Below are 17,639 nucleotides of genomic sequence, written 5' to 3'. Positions count from 1 at the left end.
TTTTTTTTATTATTTCCAAAATCAAATTAACATAACTAAGAATGGCGAATGATTGCTTTTTTCCTGGGGCAAATTTAACTTAAAAAAGCAAATCACATGAAACATGGGCTATGAGCAATAAATACATTACATACAAGAACAAAAACAGTTACCAACCAAAGAAAAAAGACACACAAGCTGATGTGAAGATAAAAAAAAAGAAAATACAAAAGGCGGCAGCAATGATGGCTACATTAAATAGGCTATTTGTATGGAGTTGGCAGCACTACACTAACAAACAAAGCAAACCTCTATTTTTATATTTATGGTGTGAAAACAAACAAACAACAAACAAAGCCTCTGGCTCTTATAGTTTAAAGTGCACATCGTGAACTTTTAAAGTTGCAAAACAAAATTCATTTTTACAAAAAAAAAAAAACATAAATCACAACAAAACTCATTTCATAGCTACAAAAACGTATTTACATTATCAAATATAAGCAATTATCCATAAACTTGTGATTTTTTTGTGGAAGACAGCTTTTTGGTTGGAGGGACGTGGGAAATACCCGTGGCAGTGCTGCGCGCGACATGGCAGAGGGGTCTTCCAACCACGTCTCCATGGAGACTGAAAAATTATAGGATAGATATTTATTGGCAGAATCGAATTAGGCCTTACTCACATTTTTAAAAAAGATCTTTAAACGATGCAACATGTTAAATTAAACATTAAACTTCTTTTTCTTTTATTTGCAAAAAGCAAGAATTTCTCTTACAAACGCATTTCGTCAACGCAGGACTATCGCTATGATTGACACGTCTTATGGACATTACTTCACTGTAGGCTATAGAGAAACTTCGCTATACTGTGTCTTTATGTGGGAATTTAGAAGGAAATTGTGCGGTGATGGTGTGAGGGCAGCTTCAGTTCTGAAAGATCGTCTTCTTCACTCGAATGAAGCTCCATCGCTATTTCATCCGAGTCACTGAAGTGGGAGTGCGGGGAAAACTCTCCGTCGCTCCGGGGAGACGCTTTCCTCCCATTTGCAAACTGCGAACTGCCCGCCCGAGCAGATGCCGAAGGAGACGGGGAACACATCGCTTTTTCAACTCTAGTGGAAAACGAACTTTCGTCGAAGGAGGAACAGAAGGGCACCCCGCTGATGTGCACAGGTAAGCTGCTACCTGAAACGGGCGCAGGGTCCGCTGCTCTGCAGGTTGAGGGAGACTGAGAGGCCCTGTCCTTCATCCCGTCATAACCAGCGGTGGACGAGAGCATAATGTCACACTTTGGCGAGCTGGTGTTGTTGGAGATGTCGTTATTACTGCTGCTGCTGCTGCTGGAGGAAGAGGAGGAGGACACTGGACCTTGGAGAAGCTCGGCGAGGGCGTTGATGTAAATCTGCGCCATCTGCAGAGTTTCATACTTCGAGAGCTTCTTGTCGTTGTCAAACGCTGGGATGACGCTGCGCAGCTCATCAAACGCATGGTTGAGCCCGTGCATTCGCCTTCTCTCACGCGCGTTGGCGGCCACTCTCCTTTGCCTTTGAATCCCATTGACAGGCTTGTGGGAGGGGGCTCTCTGTCTCACGGAGGCCTCCTCTTCGGGCCCGGTGAGGGTGCCTTTAAGGCGACACAACTCCCTGACTTTGAGAGAAGAAGACGTGAGGCTCTTGGCAGGTTTTCTGTAGCTCTGTGGGCTGGGATGGCCTGAGGAACCCGGGGAGCCAGTCTCTGAAAAATGAAAAGAAATTAAGCTACACTCTGGGTTGTGAAAAAAGCGTATCAGTACTATTTTAGACAATAAACTCGTTACAACTTTCCAACTGCGCAAAAAACGTTATAATTTACATAAAGGCAGCGCTCCTTCTGTTTATATTTAACTTCCAGAGCTTGATAAATTACATCAGTTACCACCAATAGCCCCTGCTGCCTGTTGCATGAGCCGGTTTTTAGATAATAAAAGCTGCTCAAAAGTTGCACGCACTGGTGCTGTTCCTCACCGTGGTAGGAGCCGGTACTCGGACATGGCGAGTGCCGCAGGTAGTCGGGTGAAGTGGCGTGTGCCGCACAGGTGCCAGAAGCGGAAGCCAGCCAGGCGCGTGGGTCGCTATCGCTGTCCACGAGCGTCAGCCCAGGTTCGTAGCGGGACTCCTCGAACTGTTGCTTCCCTCCCCTCTCCACCTCTCTGGGGCTCCCACAACTCTGCTGCCGCGAGTGCGTGGCCGGCGCCTCACGTGCGCATTTGCTCCAGCCCTCCACAGTTAGGACATCCATGATTCCCCCCAAGAAAAACACTGTGGAGAAAAAAAGTTATCGGAGGCACGCACAGCTATGTTGTCTCACCGTGTGAATGTGAGTGTCGCGTGCGAGACTCCTTCTCTGGTGTCTCAAGGCGCGGCGTCGGTTTAAAAAGCGGCACGCGCCTGGAAGCCCCCCTCCTCGCGTCGGTCGCGTGTTGACGTCCAATGAGAAGTCTCGGTAAAGCCCGAGAGAGGCGATTATGACCCCCCGACGCTGGACTGTTTATGATAACGTTACAATTTAAGGGGGTGTTTAACACAAGGGAGGTAAGGGGAACCTCCCACAGGACGCACGTGCAAGTGATGACGGTTTTTAGGTGAGGAGCGTGGACGGGACAAGAACACCTACCTGCTTCTGAGCCCGTGTTACATCTCAGGAATGACGCAGAGTAGGGAGAGGGTTAAAGAGGCGCATGGCAAGGTTCAAGTGGTTAATTTGCTACCCACGGCTGTGGAAGCGGCGACTCGGTTAGTTCATTTAATGCTTTCCACTATAAAACCGCTTCAGCCAAAACCAAACTGCTGGATTTCACCAGTAGCAGAAATGAACAAAGTTGAGGAAGAAAAGTCGTGGGTAGATGAAGCGTGACCAAAAGCCAAAAAAAAAAAAGAAAAAGAAAAAAAAAGAATGTAGCGGTTCGTGGGGCTCGCGCGCTCATTCATTCATTCTCAGATCATCTCCAGTTTCCATTTTTCTTTTGTAGAGGCTCTAAAACCTTTTGATCCAGCTCTCGGAACCGCCCTTTCGGTAAAAAAGGGCTTCACAGGGAACGGAAACATGAGTAGGGGTCTCAACACTGTTTCCATACTGACACAAGTGGCGCGCAGTTGAAGGGTTCTCTCGCGCGCACACACACACCGACGTTATTGCCAAACTTCACCATGCCTTCTATAAGATAGGCGACCTTTAGAAAAACGAAATACGGCTTTTAAAGCTACAGTTAAAAAAAATCAACGGGAAGCAAATTGAACCACGTTCAGTCTGATGATCAAAGGAGCCGTGCTTACCGAGATGTAAACTTTAGGCATCTGGCAAAATAGCAAGAGGGTGATTGCTGATGGGAAATGGGCTCAGCGCAGTCAATTAGAAGGATTAGAAGGATATGCACAAGATCGGTGTATGGGACACAAAGATCAAGAGATGCAAACCCGAATGTAGCTGCCAAAGTATCCTGGTAATATTAAAAAAAAAATCTAACCAAATTCAAATGAAATAAACTTATCAAATAAAAAAAATAAAAAAGAATTCTTTTTTTTGCGTTTTCATTCATAATCCGCGAGATATCCACGACACAATATATGGCAAGGAATTGTGTGAAGGAACCCCATAATTTCAGAGATAATCCGACATCAGTCTTTTCCATTTTTTATTCATGTATTCATCATGGGGACGTCTTGCGGGCTAGAGGTCTGGCGCCGAGCGTTTGCCCCCTCTTCCCACCTACGAGCCCCCCCATCTAACGGGCTGTGCCGGGCTCCTGAAGCTACCGACAGGTTGGATATTGTAGCTGACGATTATTAAAGTGTCGCAGCCACAATGGAGACTCTATGTTCCATTGGTCACGCCTGGGGGGCTCCTCGAGGGAGAGTGGCGGGCTCCCATTCCAGTGCGCGAGAGGAGTCTGCGTGCTGCCCCTTCTCATTCCCATCTCCCTGGAGACAGGGGCGCGACGGGCACGAGACTGGGGTGAGGGGAGCTGGACAGGGATTTCAAAACGTATCTGCGTTTCAACTAAATCAACTAAACCCGCATAGATCAGGGATTGCTTCGGATGAAGTAATCTTCTAAATGTGTAACTTTAAAATAGGAAACAACGGAGGGGAAGCTTCCTGTTCCCGAAAAATGAAGATCATGGAATTTAAATACTTGATGTTTTAATTGGAACTCACTGGAACTCATCCATTTTACCTACAGGAGCTGTGTCAATAAAACTCGAAATTAACAGCATTTCAACTAGACTCCCTTCATTATAGCTAAACCAGTATAGACTTAATCTTTAGTAAAATCATATTTAACAAAGCTTTGTGCGTGTCTATATTATTTTCTTGAGGCTTCTCATTAAATATATAGAGATCTATTACAAGTTATATTTTATGCCATAAAAAGAATCCATAGTTGTTTTAGAGTCTATAATCTATATGCTTCCTCTTCAAAAGGGTGAAATGTGAGTGGTTAAGTCTACATTAAGTTGCTTACAGTGATCTCAGACCTTTAGTTCAAATTTGCTGTGGCTCAGCTGTGTCCATCACTGTCTTCCATTAATTCTAATTAGCTCTGGGAATGCCTGACAACCATTCAACTCATCACTGAGTGCTAACAGTAAGTTCAGAGAGACACTTGTGGGAGCTATGTAGTGCCACTATCTGGTTCACAAAGGCTATTGCAGTGTAATGCTCCAGTGAACTTGACAGCAGTCATCCTTAGCAGGATCTCTATCCAGCTGTTAACAGCAGTATATGGGCCTTTGAAGTGATAGCCTATATAGGAAAGACACAAAAGCTTAGCTCAGGCTTGAACTTCACACGTATTCCACACATGAAATGAACTCACAAAACATTTGTATCCACTTCTATCATGATTCTGATATCCAGTATCTGGATCAACGCTGCCGTAAAATACATGAAAACGGTGAAAGCTGTGAATTTAAATCTTTAGATGCTTCCTTTATAAGAAAAAAATGTGAAGAGTTTTCCCTTGTGTTGGGAACCAGGAAGTGATATGTTTAGTGCAGTGTTTCTCAGTCTGTGGTGGGATTTAGAGCCACTGCAGGTGGGACACAGCCAAGCATGTTAGAAAAAAGCAAAAGTGACACTATGTAGAATTACTTTTTTCCTCAGAAATAAACAATAGTTTGCTGATGTTACTGTGCTAATGTTTACATCACAGAGAATTCATCTGGTTGTTTTTATATTGTAAAGAATTGATGAAAGTCATGGGACAGGGGGAACATGCCAAAATAAGTTTGAGCACAGCTGTTTAATGTAAGGAACGATAAATATCCTCTTCTTTAACTAATTATTCACAAACTGTTGTGTTTTTTCATGTTGAATTTTGAAGTGTGACTTTCCTCTGATGGTTGTCTACATTAGCAAAGACAACAAATACCATCCCACTGTAGAAAACCTGTTTATTAGACAAATTATACACAGAAAGCTTTGCCACTTGTAACAGAGGCCCCAGTTTGTTCGGTTTTTGAATAATATGCAACACATACAACAAAATAGGCCTATATTAAATACTGTACATCATAAATTTTTGAAAATTATCAAGTAAATCCTGTAGTTCTATGTATGAAATTAAAAATGTTAACAGATAGCAAAACAGCAAGTTTGTGCATGCTTTCTTTTTAGTGAACTTGCCACTTTTCGTTATTTAGCTAGCAAATAATAAAATGAACTCAGGATGACATGAGAAAAGCAAACGGTTCGTGTGTGTTCATGTTTACCATGGGCAAGACAAGGGAAAAGCCAAATGCAGCAATGTGACTGCTCAAACTCAACACCAAAGCCCAATGTGATATACTCTTTTCTTTTTGTTAAACAAAAATAGCATTGACATGTAAAATATACATTTTTATAATGTCTCTTTCGTTTATACTAAATAAAAATTTTTAAATGTCTGTGTCCTATTTGTCATTCGATAGCCATACTGTAGCCTAATATAAGAAAAGAATGCCTAAGAACGCTTGCTTCAAAACACTGTGGCGTGACTGAATTCTCTACACACAACATTTTGCAGTTTTAGTTCTTTAAGATAACAAACTGAAAACTTGTTCTAAACAACTATCGTTATCAATTATTAATACAGCGTTAGTGAAAAAGGTTTGGTTCCGTTTTACCAACCCCGCCCACCCCCCTCCCGTGACCCATAAAATATTCCTTTAATGCTCTCAGTGTACCATTCCCCACCCCAAAATGCACCTTAATGGTCTCATTTTAATTAATTGGCACTTAAAAAAACAAACAAACAAACAGACACACAAACAAAAAGTTATATAAACAGTACCCTTAACATGAAAAGTATGAAACAGAACCGCATTTTGGACTCGTCTCGCAAAAGGCAGCCATTGAGTTGTGATGGCCTTTGGATCTTCATAACTTTCCCATCACCCGCAGCACAACCACTGATCTGTTCTTCTTAAATAGTCCCAGTACACTGATATATTGGGTTTAACTGGAAGCTGGGAGGTTACAGCGAACTAGTTGTCACGTAAGGCCTGCACTGAAGATGCTGTTGCAATGGCTTCTCCTCAACACAAAATAAAACTCCATTTCACCACTTGAACCTGATAAGAAGTGATTCATGAACTTGATGACATTACAGAGTGACATTTTATCTTTTTTTAAACACCCGAGCCATGGTAGCACTAAAAGTAAGCAAAACAAAGAAAAAACAAAAATCAAACGTCTGAATGACTTAATGATGCAAAACCAGAGACTACAGCACTCATTTAGCAGTTTTTCAAAATTTGCTGAAAAATAAAAAAACAACATAGACAGCTTAGAACAATGTTAATTTTTTTCTTGTACTTCCTGACCAAAACACATTCCACGCATTAAAATCTATTTTTTTTTCCAAAAACAAAATTCAATAAAAGACATATAATAAGCATAAGCTTTTTGAAGTCTTTCAGCTTGTCCTTTATGGGTTTTTTTTAGTTTTTTTTTTAAGCTGCTTTTTACTATACCTCTTAGAGTCAGATTAGAGGATCTCACCTTGACTTGAAAAGCAGATAGCACAGTACAGGTGAGAAAAGAAAAGGTCAGATCTACATACAATCACTTACAGGTCTGTGGGCACTGGTACAGTGCAGTGGGATTGACAAAGAGTTTAATGTGCATCAGAATGGTGAAAACAGTTTCAAGCTGATGCACCAAAAAAAGAAAAAAAATGGCAGAAGTAGTTTAAGATTGATGCACCAAACTGGCAATTTCTACAGTGTCATACTGTTGCACTGTCATGGCATTTCAACAGTTTCCAGATCGATGCACCAGGAAGGTGTCGCTATGTGTTCAGCCTTCTCTTTAGTCAGGCCACAGTGTGGACACCATCTTGGAGATGATTACAGATTTAGAGCCCCAGGTATTGGTGAAACGCCACCAGAAAAGAGAAAACAGCGTGAAAAGGCAGAGTTAAACTGGCGAAGTGGATTCTTCCAATATTCATTGAGTTGGGGCCTTTTCAAAACACTACACGGGCTGTGTACTGTATGTATTCCGAGGGCCACTGACAAAAGTATATGTGTTTTATATACCTTCACAAAATAACAGCCCCATAATTGCTTAGTAGTAGAAGCCCCCTTGAAGTTGTTTCATGGCTAAAGAGATCACCAGTCATCCACAAATGACAGCCCTGGAGCTAACAAGAATATAAGAGTATTTCCTGGAGCTGAACTAGTATAAACTAAACCCTCCGAGACGGGAGTTTAGATAGTAATAGGAGTCAGGTTGTTTCATCAGATCCCGTAACATGAGGCAGATCCCATGTCATAAAACTGAAACAATAAAAAAAACAAGATTCCCTTTCACACACATCTCAAAAATAATCCCCCAATCACAAGAACAACAACAATAAAGCAAAGAGTCAAGCCCCCTCCCGCACCCTTTCCCCTCTTGCACCTCACCACCGTGGTTTGCACAAATGAGGAACACCCCAACAGACTTCCACCTCCTTTGACTTCCCCATGTATAAAATAGACACCCCTGGAAACACCCCAGCTGAAACTGAAAACAGAAAGATTCCTATGTACACAGATCTCCACCTTCTGACTTTCGAACTTAGCCACATCATATCTGTTCTACCACCTATGACTGACTAGAACCACCTCGCCTCCTCCTGCATATAACTCTTCTTCCTGAAACAACCTTAGCAACTCCTCATATGGAGGTGCCCCTGTCTGGATCATTGCCATAGCCAAAGTTGGGTCCTGGACCTGTGGGCTGGTAGGGAATGGAGGACATTGTTTTAATGGGGCTGCGGAAGAAGCCACCATTGGGGGCCCTCTGCCTGAAAGGGCCCACCCCACCAGTCCGGTGGTCCTGGAGGACACCCCCGCCACTGCCACCGCTACTGAAACCAGCAGAAAATCCAGCGGCGGCTTTGGCAGAGAGGCTACGGCTTAGGGTCTGGATCTGCTCAGGGATGAAGGTGGTGGTGGTGATGTGGGTGTTGCGGAAATCGCTGATCTGCTCAAGCGCCTGGCGGGCAGCAGGTAGCGCATCCATGTCAAGGGGTGTTAAATCGACGGAAGAGGTGGAGAACTGCTTGTGGGGGCTTTCGTCCTCGGTGCACAAGCTGTTAACCCGGCGGTGTAGGTGCTCCAGGTCGATCTCCTTATCGTCCTGTAGGTGGGGAGGGGCAGGGAAGGAGTAGAACGGAGAAGAGGTGATGGTAAATGGAAAGAGGGGAAAATGTTAATGGGAAGTGAGGGAAAATGGAAGAAGACGTTTGAAAGGAAAGGCGAGTAGGGATGGGATAGAAGAAAGATCGAGGGACAATGTTTAAGAATGGGAGATGGAGATAAGGAGATATGGAGAAGGACAAGATAAGAGGAATGCAAATGGGAGGGATAAATTGAGGAAAGTTGGATAAAGGAAGAGAAGGAGGTAAAGGGAGTAAAGGAAAGGAGTGAGGGTAGTGCAAATACAGGAGTAAGGAAGAGAGGAAGAGAACAACAAAGGAAACAGAGTATGTGCAGAGAGGACATAGTATGGGGTGTATTTGTATTCAGCAAAAGGGATGTCATCCATCCAACCAGTATAAATGGTTATTAAAAATAATAGTGAAAGCAAGAGAAAGGTGTTAGACAAAGCAGATGGTGAAACGATGAGGGCGGGACAACAAGCAAACATGACACACGATTTCAAGTCGTTGTATTTGCAATAGTTCAGCACAAAAATGTTTTGATGGCCACAGGGAAACATGGATTTGGCAGGAAGCGGGGAGAGCAAAAAGAGAGGAGGGGAAGGATGGAAGGGAAAGATAGAGAAGCACACTCTGAGCTGTGGTCAGGATATTGGAAGAGAGAAACATACACACACTTGTACAAGGTCTGTAAGGGAGTGCAGATAATCTGGAATACCAGCAGGAAACACACTGCAGTCATGCTGTGTGCTCTGTGATTCCAGGGTGTTAGGTCAATTATCAAGCAAGCATTACCATACATTATCTACTTAATCTTCAAATACAACTTATTCTATGCAAGACAGTTCAAATGTTGGACAGTACCTGACTTTGTCTTATGTATTTTACCTGGTTCATTATGGCCACTTTGATAAGGAAAATTCACATTGAGATTAACATCTCGTAAATTTGGTACCAGGCCATAATTTATTGCTGAAGTTCTTCTTTTTTAGGATTGCATCATTAACTTAAATCAAAAAATGTCTAACAATTAACAATCTTAACAATTCCACTTGAAACACAGCAAATACATTAACTTAAGCTTTAACTTAACTTACAGTATCAGTTAAATGAAACTTATAAAGAAATATGACTATATTCACATTTACTTATATGATAACTTATCCACATAGTCTAAAAAATGGTAACACTCAGTGAGAGGTGTTTCATGCTTTTACTGCATAGGGTAGGGTGGATAGTAGTGCAGGGGAGTTCAGTTTGCAATGAATGAGGTGAGCACATAGACGAGAGAGGGCTCAGGTGAGCAGAAGACAGTGCTGGAGAAGTTTCCACAACTTTTACGTTGTTCATTGTCCACAAACGTGCCAGTGTGCTTCTGTAGGTTTTTAGGTGGTGAGATGAGGTAAGGTTTTCTGTCTCAGAGGTAGGTGAGGTGGGAGGAACCACATAACTTGGATGTTTCATTTTTGGTGTTTTAAATTCCAGGGTAGTATTATTTAGGTAACATCATACAGGGTTTTTGTGATGATAGGAGTCACATTAATACAGGTAGGGGGGATAGAGAGTTTTACTGACCGTGTCCTTTGGGTCTGGGGGATTCTGGAGGGGGCTCTGGCCCTACTGTATGTAGTTCACAGGACGAGGGGACCAGGAGTGATGCCCCATCTAAAGGAGGGACAGTGGGAGGAAGGAGAGGACGAGGGGGCGCTAACGTCTGTCGTGAAACTATCATACAAACACTAAAAGTTTGAGTTAGGGGACATCAACGGGGCAGTGTTGGTACAGAAAGAAATGCGGGGGAGTTGAAAGAGAAGAGTGAATCACAAATGGTCAGCCTGCTGTCTGTGAAAGGAGACTAATGGGTAACTGGGTGAACAAAAGGGACTGAAGCAAGGAAAAATGGAAGGTTTCTTTCCTCTTTTTTAAGAAGATCCCAGAGCCAGATCTGACTACAAGATTATGTTATACTGTGAAGAGTGTAACATTTCCCAGCATCACAAGATCTATTATAACATTACATAAGATATAGCAACACTAAGTCACTTATTAAGAACTATAATGGCCTATAAGTAAAATAATTAATGTAAAACTCAAATTTTTCAGTCAAGGCCATATTTGAAGAACAATGTTTGGTTTAGACAGAATATTTTGTGGCTTCATTTGGGATATAAAATGTAGCAAAAGTCTCTGTGACCTAAAAATAAACACTTCGCTGACCTGACATACACATTTATCTTAGAAAGATGGTGCTTAATTTGCCTCAAAATAGAGCGACAGCACCCTCTCGTGGTATAAAGGCATGATTGCACAGTTCAGCTGGCACCATGCCAGATGACAAAACTTTTTTTTTTCTTTAAAATGAGGTACTTCTGCATCCGGCATTTGCACCATTCTTCCTGATTTTCATTATATCTCTTAATAAATAATCATTCATATTGACATTTCAAAAACACATCGGGCTACAAGCATTAATAACCAATTATATATATATTTTTAAATCTTCTATTGTATATATAACCTTGGGGTTGGAGGTGAGGTGGTGAAGGTTGTCATTCTCATTTTGGGGGTGAGCTCGGAGGGGTTTGTGGGTTCGAAAGAGTGCTGGACAATCAGGGCGCAGGGAATGTCACAGCATGCTGGGGGCTGGTAATGGGTGGCTGTAGGGGCAGTGGTGTTGGCAGTGTTGGGGGTCTGGTTCTGGGTTTGACCGCCCAGGGCAAGGGGGTGCTCGCTGGGGTTGTGAGAACATGGATCGGCAGCTTGCCTGGCAGATGGGCCATCTGCCTGTGTCTGGTGTGAGTGTGTGATGTGCAAGCGCGTAAGTGTGTAGGTTTGAGAGAAGAGAGACAGAAAGAGAGCGGTGGAGTGAATCATACGCATGTATGTGTGTTTGTGTTCATGCAAGTTGAGTGAGAAGATTAAAACAAGAACCCCGCCAAGGAAGAAGCCAAATTGATGCACAGGCAGACGAACGGAAGACGGGCAGAGACGGAGAAGGGGATGAGTGACAGACAAGATCAGGCAGATGGGAGGACGGTAAGGTGGAGGAGAGAGAGAAGGAAATTGGAAAGACAGATGGGTGGGGGGTGAGTGAGAAGAAAGACATGGCAGTCAGTCAGCACACACAGTTAAGCAGGTCGCTCTGTGTTTTGTCCTCAGAGAGACATTCACACAGTCGTTATATACCTGGAAAGGGGAGATGTTTAAATGCCATTTTGTATTGCTCTCTCCCTCTCTCTCTTTCTCCCCCTCGCCCGCTACACCCCTCAACACAGAGTACTTATCTACAAAAACAAAGCAAAAAGGCAATATGAGAGCTTTGAGCCACAGTGACACAGATCATTGTGTAGAGGTAGAACAAGAAGAGTGGCAATTCCCATCCAAACCACCAAGAAAAAACAAAAGAGAGAGCGATAAGAAGTCACCTGTTTTGTGTGTATCAAAGAACCTGATACACAAGGAAGTGCCAGCTCCTCTCATGCTAAATCTACACAGTCAAAACCACAGATGTTACCATTATGGAAGAGTTCTGACAGTGATTGTGATGTGATTTCCGAAGTTCCTCTCAGATTTGAAGTTTTGAAGATTGAGTCCAATGACAGAACTCTTTCATACAAACCTCTGGTTGAACATATATATGTGTGTGTGTGTGTGTATGTGTGTGTATAGGCAAAAAGGGGTAAAGCAGCACAGCCACCCTGTTATGAATGAAATGGGCTTCAGACACTCATCTAGAAAGAGCTTGTCAAAAAAAGCATCAAGAGCAACTTCTAAAGTAACGTTAAGGGTTGATCAGTTTTAGCCACCCTTGTGACCATTAGCACATAATGAATTCAGAAATCATGCCTGTGCCTTAAGAATGAACATGAACTGCAGTCATAACTCATTTGAGAAGAGTGAATGACTGTAAAAAAAACCCCCAAAGAACTGCAGGAAGGACTTGCAGGGAGACTGTTAATACACAGTCATACAAACTCCCCTTTATTTTCCCTACATAATATCCTTTTTAAGTGTGCTCAGGATGAAATTAATATCATTGGTTACTCACACGAGTCAGGCCTGTGGAAGTGTGTCTTTGTGTATTTGTGAGTGTATAAGCCCGATTTAAAACAAAGAAACAAACAAAAAAAAAAACCTCTTAAGCAAACTCTATGCACAGAAGCAGGCTCATAGATAACAATGTCAGCCATTCCACAACACAGAACACAACAGCAGCATGAACACCGACAGCTCACAGTCAACACAAGATACAGCGTATAGTATGAATGTGAAGGCATGTAAAGACATGTACAATATGTGATTATGCATGTTTTAATATTTATAAGAAACACAGAGACACAATTAGTTGTATTAGTGTTTGAACAGTGAATTGCTGATCGTCAGGTATGCAGAAAGCTTTTATGGCTGTAGGTATGTGCAAGTGAAGGCGCTGCGTTGGCCAAATGTTTGATGGATGAATGTAGTCATGATTTGTGCAAGTGATTACTTTTTATGAGTGGTTTGCATTCATCATAGGGTGCTCATGTGGCCCGCTAAGAGCAAAACAACCCGATTCTTCATTGCTGCTGGTGAATGGACGTACACCCGGGCCAACGAAGCATGTTTAATACAAATTGTATACCTTGATTTTAATGGGTTTTTATGACATGGCATATCTTACGCAAAGTTTGAGCATTCGTCACTTTGAGGCAAGCCTGACATGATGGAAGAGGTGAGCTAAAACCGAGGCAGCAATGACGTGTATGCATGCACGCATGAGGGTGAACTCAAAAGATCTATTTAGGTGTAAAGGAGGCCATGTTCATGTATCATGGGCAACAAATCTGGATTTGTCTTTGATGTTCTTTAATCAGACATGATTACATGTATAAGTGCACTTTTTAGTACAGAATCTGGAGATGTTTGTCTCCTTTGACAAACATCTGTGGGAGGAGCGACCTATCTGATCACCCCAGTGACATATTTACACTTAGAGTGTTTCTCAGTCGTGTTTTATCTTTTTTCACTTGTAGAGGAAATCATTCAAACCACCGGGTGGCAGATATCAAAGTGAATTCTCTATAAAGATAGTCTATAAATTGTATGCTTACTGGACAGAGTAACTAACTGTGTTGGAGTAGGGCAGTGGAAAGAGTCCTCGTGCCAAGTCTGCACTCCCAATGTATCTTTCAGCTGCCAGTGCATCTTACTAAGCCAATTTTTCTGTGCCCACGCATAAAGAGTGGGTCACCAGGCTTTTCCTACTTTATGTGAAGCTTTCAAAAATGAACAAAGAGCCACACGCTCTTGACCCGTTGTAATGGTTTCAAGTGGTTTCAACATTCACTCTGACAGTAAGACAGAGGCCATCAAGTTCTTTATTTAAACTGTTAGAAAGTAAAGCATGGAGTTAATTACAAGCTTTATGGCTTGATTCACTTTATTAATTTAACTTTTGGAAGCTGACTTTGAACGCACTAGGCTTACTCCACTGGCCATGACTAAGGCCAAATTGCATGCAGATGCAGAGATTTCCCAAGTCGATAAATTGCAACATATGCAATTTATCTAATTAGCTGCTTTGAAGTTGACTTAAATTTGTCTTCCTTCCTCCACTGAGTCAGGACATGCTGCAGTGGTCCCAGCTTGACACTCTCCTGTTCTGTTCTCAGCAACCGTCTTTGCAGCTGGCTGCCCGTTTGAAAACACTCTGCACAGATGGTGATTTGAGATCAGAGTGTGGCATTTGCACAGTTTTTGCAAGACACGAAATACCATTTCGGCCAAATAAAAATGTCCAACGAGGCGAATTCTATTTTAAACTTACCTTTGTAGACAAATATACATTTTTCTTCATGTTTGACTATGAAAGCTCTAATGTTCAAAGCTGCGGTGAAACATAATTATCTGATAGTCATATATGGATGCACATAGTTCACACGTAGGGCCAGTAACTCCTCAATGAATTTCATGTTTGGTGAAAAGTGATGGTAGAAGCTGCGCGGAGAGTGAAAATAGAGAGCTTGAAAGACAAGTTCACATCCTGCCTACATTTCCCCCTCCATGTCTATCATTGAGTGAGCTGACCACGCTTGTTAGATTGTTGGTTTCAGAGAGGCTGCGAATGGGAAACGTGTAGGTGTCGAAGGTTTCAGATGCTGTTCGATGATCCGGCAGGCACTGCATTTGAAGCATACTGACTCCTTTATGTTCAGCAGTTGCTCTGGGCAAACCTTGAGCTATACAACAGCAATCAATAGGTCAATGCTGTGACAGGGTGAAGGATGAATGTCAGGGGTCAGCCATCAAAAACAATCACGGCTGACTGAGCCAACTTCATTTCAACACGGAGCCGGTGAATGGACTATTTTAACGATGCTCTATTAGTCTGGTCTTAACTTTGATATCCCATCTGTTTGCTCCCACTGCTTTACGAGGGCTTTGTTTTGATTCACACTCAAATAATATCTCACTCCCTCATCTACACAACTATTGGTTCTCACTGACATATATCCATTATGGTTATATAACATCCATATTAAAGGGAAAGTGTCTTAACATGTTAAATATAAGATCACCAGATCCAGCTGCCACCCATGACATGCATCCAACTAAATTGATAATAATAGTGAGTTCTCTGTGACTACCTGAGTCCTTGATATGTAAAACCTTTATTCTCCACAAAGAGAATCAAATGCCTGCTGTCCTTCCTGTCGTCATTGACGCGATTCCACTCCCGTGTTCAATCTGGGGCTGATTCCACTGGCTGCTCTTAGTGGTTAATGAAGATAGCAGGGGGGTTGGGGGTGTGTGTGTGTGTTTGTTTGTGTTTCAGCTGAGCCACACTGGGCTTAACATGACTTTGGGTCAACTCAAGGTTTGGTGTCTTTGTGTCTGCTCAGTGGCAGACATGACTACTGGTCTGAATGACAGATTAAAGCTGCTAACTGAGCCGGGAATTAGAGGTAGGGGGTACATTGTGTGTGAGTGTGTATTTAAAAAAAAAGAGAGAGAGAGAGCTAGAAAAAAGCTGACTGATAATAAACAATGAAACATTGGCATCTTGACTAACTGCCAATGTTGCATATGTTGCCATCCGACGCATGTTGTGGAAGAAGAGCTTACAATTAATAACTGTTTTTTTTTCTTATTAGCTACAATGCTTAGGCAGGAACTCAACTAAGAAATATACCATCTCTGCCTCACTTACATCTAGAATGATCTCTACATGAGTGCGAGCATGCTGGGTAAACATCTAATACATTTAACTTGATTTACCAAAGCAATTAGATGATAGAAAATGAAATTACAGCCTCAGTATAGAAGAAACTAAATAACAGTCAAGCAGAGAGGACTGCAGTCAACATGTTGCTCTATTTTCACCGCAGCTTGTAGTCAGCTTAATGACACATTATACCAGATGCATGGAAAACTTCCCATATGACCTTATAGCTCGCTCTTACATATTCAGAAAAGAGCACAAAGCCCTTCATAACATTAGCAAATCAAGCCTTAAATTGATTAAGTCTTTAAAGAGGAAAGAATCAACACTGAGACCGAATGTAACTGTGCAATTACATTGATCAGTGGACGAGGAGCCTGAAGGATGTGTAATAAACACAACTAAACATTTGTTCCCATTGAGCCGTTGCAGGTGCTATATTGGAGTGAAGTGAACAAAGGTGCTATAAGTCCAACTTTCAGGTTTTGTGCCAAACAGTCTCGTGCACATTAGCCGATGAGGCGCATTGTTCAAACAACAAAACACCCCTCTGCTCTCCTCTAGTGTAATTCTGCCCTTCATGTTACAGGACATCACCATTTAAGTTACTAAATTACCATAACTAGAGAGAATTTAGATATTGTAGCGATGCAGTAATTTTCTGATGACATATCAATGTTCTCCACATTCACTTAATGATTTATAGAGTTTTCAAGCTAAAACTTTCAACTAATTGACTTTCCAGATGAGTAGTGTTATTGGTGTTTTATCATGAAAAGTAACCTGAACAGTCTCTAAATCATCCTGACTGTACAGTCACAGTTTCCACTCCCCCTCTATTTGTCATTTTTTCCAAATTATTCTTAGCGGAATTTTAAATTAGCGTGACACCGGTGATTAAGGAGAGGGGACAGGCTTCTTTTACTTGTTTCTCGTCTTCAGAGTCACGCAGATAACAAATCAGTAGCCGAAGACATTTTTTTTCCGCAGCCCAAACATCAGTAACACATTATGTTAGACATTTCAAAACACCTCTCATCTGACTGCCAGTAAGATGTTTTTATGATGTTCTGGTTAAGAATCAATTTAGCATGAGTTTTTTTTAAACCATTACATACGGGTTAACCTTAACCTGTCTTCATTAGACAGCCTCCTGAGAAAGGGGGGGAAAAGCAGCTGTTTGAAGCTGAAGTAATTTACCTGATGGGAAAAACATTTTCAGCTAAAAATTAATCTGTGCTGCTTCATGTCTCACTCTAATTTGCTGCAGATGCAAAAATAATAAACTTTTCAGCAAAAGTGAAAATATTATTTCACACATAGTTACATTTCTCTCAGTTCATCAATGGCATGTTTTGCATATATACTTATTAACAATTTCTCCTTCTGTTCTGGCAAACTGAGTTCGTGGATAAATCAGCACAGTGGTTGCAGCAATAGCTATCGCGTCTTTAAAGCAGATGAGCCTGATGAGTCTGTGTCAGGGCAAATTGTTGGATGCCACCAAATGTGGCATCAAAAGTAAAATACTACCATTTGGGCTTTTCTTTGAAGATATCAGCAGTTTTATTAATGAGGGAGCAAACAAAGCTACCATGTCACACATACCGCAGGGTTCCTACCAGAAGAAGATGTTACCAGAGTCATTTTGATTGCCTCAAATGATATTCCTGCTGAGGTGATCAACCGCACACAGCCTGATTGGATATTTCACAGGGTGCTGCTGCTAATTTACAAGGTGGAGTGTTGCCACTGTTTAGTACGCTGGTATAAATATCCATGTTTAATACTG

General features: G+C 42.0%; 2 protein-coding genes across 3 annotated transcripts in view; both read right to left on the bottom strand.

The window, feature by feature from the left end:
- Window positions 1–696: 696 nt before the first annotated feature.
- Window positions 697–5,257, bottom strand: atoh1a (atonal bHLH transcription factor 1a). The gene is made up of 2 exons (XM_026187815.2): window positions 1,983–5,257; window positions 697–1,713 (listed from the first exon to the last, which is right to left on the bottom strand). Exons 1-2 carry the CDS (start codon window positions 2,254–2,256, stop codon window positions 866–868), a joined length of 1,122 nt encoding a protein of 373 aa, XP_026043600.2. The 5' UTR covers window positions 2,257–5,257; the 3' UTR covers window positions 697–865.
- A 136-nt stretch (window positions 5,258–5,393) lies between these two features.
- The window catches only part of grid2 (glutamate receptor, ionotropic, delta 2), a 548,182-nt gene continuing 535,936 nt past the window's right edge, over window positions 5,394–17,639 (bottom strand). The window contains exons 16-17 of one of the 2 annotated variants that reach the window (XR_013912448.1): window positions 10,222–11,436; window positions 8,485–8,624 (exon numbers count right to left, since the gene is read on the bottom strand). Coding sequence is in view for 1 of the 2 variants with exons in the window: in XM_026188535.2 (XP_026044320.2) it covers window positions 8,160–8,624 (465 nt within the window). In the remaining variant the exon portion in view is untranslated. Of the gene's footprint in view, window positions 8,625–10,221; window positions 11,437–17,639 lie in introns of both variants that reach the window. The other variant, XM_026188535.2, reaches the window with a different exon arrangement.

This window comes from Astatotilapia calliptera, chromosome 12 (genome assembly GCF_964374335.1).
Source record: "Astatotilapia calliptera chromosome 12, fAstCal68.1, whole genome shotgun sequence".
Classification (NCBI taxonomy): domain Eukaryota; kingdom Metazoa; phylum Chordata; class Actinopteri; order Cichliformes; family Cichlidae; genus Astatotilapia; species Astatotilapia calliptera.
This window is presented reverse-complemented; position numbering and strand designations above follow the sequence as displayed.

Coding starts and splice junctions, on each gene's coding strand:
- atoh1a (XM_026187815.2), bottom strand. CDS start 2,256: ATGGATGTCCTAACTGTGGAGGGCTGGAGCAAATGCGCACGTGAGGCG. Junction 1,714..1,982: donor GAGTACCGGCTCCTACCACG/GTGAGGAACAGC, acceptor TTCATTTTTCAG/AGACTGGCTCCCCGGGTTCC.